The sequence below is a fragment of the Mus pahari genome, chromosome 7 (genome assembly GCF_900095145.1).
Source record: "Mus pahari chromosome 7, PAHARI_EIJ_v1.1, whole genome shotgun sequence".
In the NCBI taxonomy this organism is placed as follows: domain Eukaryota; kingdom Metazoa; phylum Chordata; class Mammalia; order Rodentia; family Muridae; genus Mus; species Mus pahari.
The window spans coordinates 99500001-99509113 of NC_034596.1; the positions used below are offsets into that span (position 1 = coordinate 99500001).

General features: G+C 51.8%; 1 protein-coding gene across 1 annotated transcript in view; it reads left to right on the forward strand.

Annotated features, from left to right (window-relative positions):
* Positions 1-1142: 1142 nt before the first annotated feature.
* The window catches only part of C7H14orf132 (chromosome 7 C14orf132 homolog), a 32421-nt gene continuing 24450 nt past the window's right edge, over positions 1143-9113 (forward strand). Inside the window, exons 1-2 of the mRNA XM_021201438.1 lie at positions 1143-1154; positions 1811-2215. Coding sequence (XP_021057097.1) covers positions 1143-1154; positions 1811-2215 — 417 coding nt within the window. The remainder of the gene's footprint in view (positions 1155-1810; positions 2216-9113) is intronic.

Consider the following 9113-nt stretch of genomic DNA (forward strand, 5'->3'; position numbering starts at 1 on the left):
TCTTCCTCCAGAGCACAGTTGGGAGAACTGTCTGGGTTTCTAGTGGTCAAGGCCAGGCCTGCAGGGTGAGGAATCATGTGAGGCCCTAATCTACTGGACATACTGTAAAAGTGACATTGCTCCAGGACCACAGCTGCGGGAATGGGTGACAGACGTATTCGTGAAAAAACTCAGACATAAATGTATATAGCAGATGTTTTCATAAACACCAAAGAACAGAAGCATCATAGACATTCTTTGATAGATATGTGGCTAAGCTAACCGTGGTACGTCAATAATATAAAATACCACTCAGCAATAAAAAGGAGCAAACTGTTGTGTCCATAGCAACCTGGATGAACCTCCAGGTAGCTGGGTTGATTGACCCTGACTCCAGAGGGTTAAAAGTCATGATTCCATTAATAGAGCTTTCTTGAAGTGACAGAAGTACAGAGATGGGAGCAGACCAGTGGGGGACCATGAACACTTAGATTCCAGGTGGCTGGGGCAGTGGGGCAAGCAATAACTAGCTTTGAAGAGATAGCCCTCAGGGTTTAAAGACCATTGCTTAGTCTGTGTAATTGTGAACCTGAGCCTTTTATGGCTGGGCTATTTCTCCAGCTCCATTTATTCTTTTTGTGTGACTGCACAGGGGAGGCATTATTGTTTAAGTTGTACATTGCACATGCGCACACACACACATACACACACATGCACACACACATGCACACACATACATATGCACAAACACACACATGCAAACATACAAATGCACACACACACACACACACACACACAAACCTCTGCAGGTATGGCTTCATGGTGAAACTGCAGGGGATGTGAAGGTTCTGGGTGGGCCGAGGAACTGCCAGGCCATAGAGCAGTTGTCCTCAACCTTGGCATCACGACCCCTTTGGGGTCAAATGATCCTTTCACAAGAATCGCATATCAGATATCCTGCATATCAGATATTTATGTTATGAATCATAACAATAGCAAAATTACAGTTGTGAAGTAGCCACGGTCAGGGATCACCACAGCATGAGGAACTGTACTGAAGGGTTGCAGCATTAAGACAGTTAAGACCTGCTGCTGTCACCGGGTGGGAACCAGTGGGCACTGAGACTGGAGGCCAGTGCTTGGCCTGGAAGGGTGCAGAAGTGATGGATGCCAGAGTGAGGGAGTGAGGAAGAGCTGAGCCTGGAAGAGTTAGAGACCCAGGAAGCAAGAGAGGAAACAAACCGGAAGAGCAGGGCGGGAGGTGGGAAGGAGAAACGGAAGGGGGGGGGGCAGAAAGAGACTGGAGGGATGGACACACACACTCCCAGAGAACAACAGGCCCCCTCTGGGTACCTCTGTGGCTCCCTTCACTGCATCAATATCCCTGACTTGGGCTACTTTTCTGGTAACTGAACCACAGGCACTGTCTGCAGGTTATGTATGCGATTCATTCCATGGTCTCCACTAAGGGACACTGGCTCATCCTGTGGTGACACATGCCAGCCACGTCTTATTTAATTCCTAGGTTCTGTTACTCCCATTCTACAAACGAGGATACTCAGATTCAAACAAGCACTAATTCACCCAAACCGCACAATACAAAAATGCTAGACTTCCCGCTTTGTTCTGCTTGGTTCAAGAGCCAAGCATTCAGAAGTGTAGGAGTGCGGTTGCCACTGAAAGCCAGACACGGCTACTCAAAAAACTCCCGGAAAGCACTTTTGGGGCTGGAGTCAAGTGTCCTGGGAAGGGCACCCATCTCCCTGGAATTGGAGGCTGGCTCACCAACCCAGCTGACTCGCCTCAGTCCTCAGTTTCCCCATTTGGCCAGTGCAGAGGGAGGACTGCTAGAAATCAAGGGTCTGGCTTGGCCCGCCCTCGGGGTGTGGTTGAGAGTGATCACGTGGAGGGGCGCCGCGCCCGGGGTCTCCCGCCCACTTGGAGGTGTCTGGAGCCGGAGGCTGGAGCCAGCCAGGGCGCTGAGGACTGGAGACTCGCCACCACGCCGGGGCTGCTGAGGTCACGGTCGCCGGGACCCGAGGGCACCTGCTCGCGGTTCCGCCCGCTTTCTGATAACTGTGCGGGAGGCTGGACCCTCAGCGGCGACGGCGACGACAGCAGCAGCAACAGCGAGGACTGGAGCAGGGGCAGCAGCAGCAGCAGCAGCAGCAGCAGCAGCAGCAGCAGCAGCCACACCAGCCGTGACACCATGGATCTGTCTTTTATGGCCGCTCAGGTAACCTGGAATCTTACCCAATCGTCCTGAGGTCTCCAAGTTTGCAGGACCCCAGCCTCACTGTCCTCCAGGGTGCATCTCTTGCTTCCGTGGCCAGGTCCTTTGTCCCGAGCCAGGGAGCCCCACCTGGTGTATATACTCGGGAGCTTGACTGTCCTGGATGGAGTGGCCCATGCCCCTTGCACATCGAGGGGTGCAGTAGGGCTGTCTCCACTGAGCACCCCTACTTCTGAGAAAGACAGTTCCGAGGAGCCTGGGCAGCTGAAGTGGCCCCTCCCAGCCCAACCCCCACCCGCTATTTGTTCTGGAGCCCCTGGACTGGCAGAGGGGAAGCTGCTCTCCCCATTCTGGTTTTGCTTGGCGCTGATACTTGTTGGTGTCCTCTGGGAACCCCCCACTCCCTTTCTTCCCCACTGTGGGTGGGACTTTAGTCTCTATCGCTCAGGAAGGCAGTGTGACAGGGCTTTGTGATCGAGATGGATGGTTTAAAAGCATTTTTGCTTTGTGCTGGGTTTGAGCAGGGAACCACCATCCGTCCCCACACAAAACAGGTTCCTCGTGGCAGGCGGACAAATGACCTCTTGGCGCTCTGCCCGGTCTCCGCTGCAGGAGAATCCCCTGGAGTTGTGATCTCTTGAGTCAGAACAAAGACACACACCCTTTTCTGGGATTGTGTGTGGCCCCTGGGAAGACCCAGAGTCGAACACGGGTAAAGGTTACATTTGGCTGGACACAGGTACCAAACCATGACATTTCACCTTCTGAGGTTGTGTTGGGAGCGGAGTGATAGGGACAACATCCTGTCTTCCTGGGTGCTTGTCAAGGGCCCCAAACACTGCTGCTTGTGATGTTCGAAGGGACACTTTCTCCAGACTTTGCCCGTATGGTGGAAGTCTGTTTAAGATGTACTTTCAAACTCCAGACTGGATATGGAGGGTTGATCCCAAATGGAAACATCAAAGAAGTCAAAATCCCCAGGTTGGCTCTGGGGAATCAGGACCCCAGGCTTTGGTATAGCTCTAAAACAAGCAAGCTGTAAGCTCTAGCAGCTCTTGTAACATGCTGTTCTTTGTGGATGACCCAGCTCATCATATTCTACCCATGTGTAAATACCATCATGTGCAAAACAGTCACTACCACTCTAGATGGAGGTGGGCTTGGCTGAGTGCTAACTGAAGAGAAGAGAAAGCTCACAGAATGTCTGAGGCTGCCTCCCTCCCTGCATCCCACAGAAGCTGGTGTTCCCATGGTTACAGGATAAATTGATCATTACTAACTAACCTTGGGGCTGACTAGAGCATCACAGTTGCTATGGCAACCTGACAAAATAAACAGGGCTTTTTCAGCACCTGTGGGCAGAGCCTGCATGAGTCTGGATTCTGTGGTGGTGGCTGCGTTTGTTTTTGTTTTTGTTTTTGTTTATAATTCACATTTCAGTTGGTCAGTTTGTTCCTGCCAACAGACAGCATTGATTATGCATGCAGCACCATGTTAGCTGAAAAGAAGGAAAATGTGAATGGGCACACCAGCAGAAGACACACTAAGGTTTGTTGAGGATCTACTATGTGTAAACTCTTGCAAGTTCAATTAGCTTGGAGTTGTACAGATCAAGGTGCCGATGTCAGGGAGAGCAGTTGGTAAGGAAGGAAGCTGGCTGTGAATCTAGACCCTAGGATCTGCAGATATGGGGTATTTCCCCCTTCTGGCTTCACCCTAGGGTCGCATTCCAAGATGGCTCATTATCTCCCTTCTTCTGGAGGAGCTGGCATCTTGGTGCCTCCTGTACAAAACAGGCCTGGTTGTGCTCAGCATTGCTTTCTGCTGTAGACCTGTCTCACTGTTCCCATAAAAGGAGAATCTCTGTGTTTTGTAATCTGTAGGACCTAGCAGTAGGTGAGAGTGGTGAGAGTGAGCACTCACACCTGGGGTGTGTGTGTGTGTGTGTGTGTGTGTGAGAGAGAGAGAGAGAGAGAGAGAGAGAGAGAGAGAGAGAGAGAGAGAGAGATTCTTTCCTCTTCCCAGTCTTGTCTGGCAGTGAGCACCTGCAGAGAAATACTGGCACACAATTCACTTTAGCCCCTTGTGTCACATACCCTGCCAAACACTAGGATAGGGTGCTGGGGGACAGACAGAGTTGGATGCAACCTACCTAGGTCCTCTTTCTGGGCTGTTATAAGGCATTGGTGAGACCAGGGCCCAGCAAAAAAAAAAAAAAAAAATAGACCAAGTGTTGGGCTCAGCACTGAGCCAGCACATAATAGGTCTTCAAAACGTTGCTCTTGGATGTTTGGATGAGGGCGAGATGAGGTGTGTGCTCACTAAAAGACACTCGTATGGACAGAGTCAGTGCCAAGATGTCAGGTGTGAATGCCATCAGCGGGACTCTGAGAAGGAGGCAGTGGACATAGTAGGATGACAGGCAGATAGTCCCGAGTAAGCTTGAGAACGAGCCTCCTCGAGAAAGCGGCCTGGAGGTAGTGGGGCTCAGGGCAATTCAGAGCCCTTCAAGGAGCTAGAGGACAGGAGACACAGTGGTCTGGCGGGGTGGGGGATGGGGTGGGGGCGTGGTCAGGACCAGGTTACGGAAGACGCTGACTGACAGATGAGAAACTTGGGTAGAATCAGAGAGTACTGGGAGCCTTTGTGAGTTCTTCAGCACATAAATGGCAATAGGTAAAGCAGTGCGGGCGGGGGTGGGGGGAAGCCCTCTGTGGGCCGTCCTCCACGCCACGCCCCACCCCGCCTACCCGTGCACACAATTCGCCCCGCCCCGCCCCGCCCTGCCCTGCCCCGCCTACCAGTGGAAAAAGGATGGAAGGTGGAGGAATGGGCTGGGCCAGGAGTCTGTTCACTGATAGGGAATGAAACCAAACCCACCTGGCTCCAGACCTGGGTGGGCTTCCTGCCTTCAAGTACAGCTAATGCTAAATAGGATTCCTGTTTGCAGCGTAACATGATGCAGAGAGCATGTAAGCCTTTGGAAGGATTTGGAGCTGCAAAAATAAATGTCGAGATGACACCCTGTCGGCTGTGGGGCGTGGATATGTTACCCCGACACAGGGATGTGTCTGTCATGCTCTGTAGGAGCCTCAGAGAGGACACAGAAGAGGCTAGGCCTCAAAGTGTTAAGGCAGCCCCTGGACACTTGGCCACCTTTCCCACCACAGTCCCCCACAGTGAGATTGCTGACCGTGGAGGGCATCGGATGGGCAGGGCCACCAAGACTCCGACCTTCACCCATTTTTCCCCTCAGGAGCAGGGATCTGCTTTCCCATTCCTTCAAACCTGGGCCACCCATAATGACTTCGTGACTCTGAGCATGTCGTATTGGTCACACTTCTGAGACTGGGTCCTGAGAAGTTGCCTGGGACTGGTGAACATCTACTCTAGGGAAAGCCTCTGGCGTTTCCACACAGGAAATATGATGGTGCTGGGCCCTGGGGCTCATTCCCCTAGGATTTGTGACAGGAGCCACACCTTCCCGTGCCCTTGCATCAAGCATGTACAAGATCTCAGCCATGTTTCTCTCTCGGACTGTGTCTAAAGTGACTGGTGTCTGTCCAGTAATAATCGATGTTCCTGGCTTTAATCCCCTGTGGTTGTTAGACGTTGCCCAGCGCTTGCCCCCAGTCCCACCCAGGTATCCACATTACAACAGTACTTCCAGTGACAGAGGCCTGGAGACACACTCAGCCAGCACGGTCCCCTCCCTGCCCTTGGTTGAAGCAGGTCCCTGACTCTCTTGCCAGTCTTGGGTCATAAAACGACATGTGGTCCTGGAAGGTCCCAAATGTGACACTGATGTCATAGCTTAAAATATTTAAAGCAAGAACTGGCTCGGAACATGAGCGGCTCCCTCCCGAAGACTCGGCCTGTCACCTGCAGTCCAGCAGGTGACTCTGTTCTTCCCATTGTTCAGTCTGTGAGGAAACAGGGGAACCATCTCCTCTACAAGCAGGAGAGTAGAGCCTCTCTGCTGGTCCAAGGTTATCTCATAGTCTCACCCCTCCTCCAGAGCAGACCAAGAAGTTGGGGTACAATGAACCCTTCTAGAATTAGCCTCAGGGAATCCCCCTATTTTCTCAGATACACAAAACATTGTGTTTCTGCCCACGATTAAGCCAGTTCTTAAAGGTACAAATGAGCAGAAAAAAACTGCTAAAACACTAGAATTTCTTCTCCCTCAGCTCTTAGGCCAGAGATCTGTACACAGGAGTCCACCTGTCCTGGGCACACAAGGCCTAGAAAGAGGTCTGCTCCCTGTCCATTGAGCATCGGGGTATCCCCTGCCATCGCTGTTGTCTCTTGTCCTTTACTGACCTCACCTCTGCTTCTGTGGTTACATGGCATCTTTCCTGTCCGTGCCCTGTTCCCATGGTCCCCAGTCTGGTGGGCTGAGGGTCGCCTTAGAACCGTATCTTGATCCCATCCACACATATACAGAGATTCTGTCTAAAGATAAAGGAGCTGGGTTGGAACTTAAGTACATTTCTCGAGGACACAGCTCAGCTGACAATAGGATCTGAAGACCCCCCACACACACACGCACAAACACCTTAGTGAGCAGATTCTCCTCCAAGCCTCAGTTCTTCACCTTTGAAATGGGGATGAAGCGCTGCTCATTTTATTCATTGGTTTGGGATTTACTACGTGTCAAGCCCACAGTGGATTGTGGGATAGGACATGGCATGGCCTAGGACCCCTGGGAGCCTACCAGGGCCACCTTTGATAGAGCTTAGCTTGAAGGTTATGTCGTTGTCATGAACACAGGATGAAGGACAACGGGCAATGAAGCCAGCAAATGCTGCTCAGTGTCACCTTGACAAAGTGAGCCCTTGCCGATAGTCATTCAAGTCATTAGTTGGGCTGGAGCAGAGGGTCAGGTGATGAAGCATTAAAGGTTAGGGCCAGGGAGCCTGGGTGGCTTCATGGAGAGGAGCAGGGTGGTGAGGGGTGCCTTGGAGAGTGGGGGGGCCTGATCTGGAGGTGTGGCAGATGCTAGCCCCCATGCTACAGTTCACATTTATGCCAGGCACACACACAGGCTGGCGCAATGGTCCTTCTGTTTTAGAGAAAGTGGAGATGGTGATGTTTGTGTGCTGTGTGTGTGTGTGTGTGTGCATGCATACGAGTGTATGTATGCATGTATATGTGTATGCATGTTTGTGTTTGTATGCACATGTGTGCACATGTGTGTGTGCATTTGTGTGTATGTTTGAGTGTGTATATGTGCTTGTGTGTGTGTGTACACGTGCGCGCATGTGCATTCACATGTGTAGATTATAAACATGGAGGACAGAGGTCATTGGTGAGTGTTCTCCCTCAGTGATTTCTTCCTTAGCTGTTTGTACAAGGCCTTTCCCTGACCCTAGGCCCAGCAGTTCACTAGGAGGACTGTGTGGCATGTGAGCCTGGTGATCCCTCTGTCTCAGCCTCGCCAGCACTGGGATTGCTAGCAGGTGTCACTGTGCCTGGCTCTTTGTGTGGGTTCTGGGTCTCCAACTCAGGTCCTCAAGCTTGCTGTGCAAGCCCCTTACCTACTGAGCCAACTTTCTAGCCTCCAGATGGGATTTTTAATGGTGACTTAGAAATCGGTAGCAACCTGTCCGGCCTCAGCATGGGCTGCTTGGAGGTGGCTAAGAGATCTCAAGGAGACATCTAAACTGCTCACAGTTCTGTGGGACAAGATTCGAGATGGACTCTTCTAGGTATCTGCTGCCGTGACCTCGGTGGCCTGACATCTAAACATCCAACCCAGAGCTTCTTCACAGGTATTTCTGTTATCCCCACCACCACCACCACCACAAGGACATTCCCTCTCCACTCTGCGAATTTGTATTTAACGTTTGGACCTCCTCCCAGCACAGGGCTCTCAGAGTCTGCCTGCTCCCTGTGGGTTAGTGGCTCCCCTAAAGTGAGAATCCAAGGAAGGGTCCCAGGTCGAGGCTTCAGGCTGCATCCTCCTGATTGGGAAAACCTTGTGGCAATGTAGATGTGTCGGGAGAGGACCAGCCCTCAGTTACCCGTATGGGTCTGCCTGCCTATCTAGGAAGATGGAAAAGCATGGACCATGGCGTCCTTGGAGACTGGGGTCTACACTGCACTATATAGAACAGGAATGGGGGCTGCTTTACCCTGGAGCTCCGGCAGATTTTCAGTACCCTGCACAGAGCCTGGCAAAGCCTTGTATCCTGCCGAGCGTAGGACGGAAAATAATTACTCTGAACTAGGTAGGTGGTGATTATGTTAGGTGAGCTGTGTGCACTTGCAAATATTTGACCCTTTCAGACCTGACCCTTCATATGACTGAATATCATATCATGGCAGAGGATCTGAGAAGGCTTTCTGTTTCCGGGGAGCTGAGACACTACCCCCTCTACCCCTTCGCCTTCCCGCAGCCCACCCCTCAGAATCGTGGCTCTGGCAGATGGAAAGCATCTTAGCAGGGCACACTAATCCTGAGTCTGTCTAGGATCTAATCACTGGTGGGGTGGTCCCTGTCTGTCCCCTTTGCCTGTCTCACCTCTGGGGCCTTAGGAGACGGGAGGTAAAGCTGCTTTTTATTTTTCACCCAGAGGGAGAAGCACAAGAATCATGTTGAGCACGTGACTCTGTGGTTTCTGGAATGGGTCTCGTTTGTATCGTACAAAGGAGACCGTGAGATCATTCCAACATGTCCGTGAAAACTTCGAAGGCATTTCTTATCCATAAAAGCACCACTCCCTAGAAAAATAGAACCCTGGGAAGCCAGCGATTTGCTCTTTAGCCTATGGGGGGAGGGGTAGTGGTCCTCGCAGGGTTAGACAGGGAAACTGACTCAGAGGTGAGAACAAAAACTCAGTTCAGGGGCGTGGTGGCGCACGCCTTTAATCCCAGCACTCGGGAGGCAGAGGCAGGC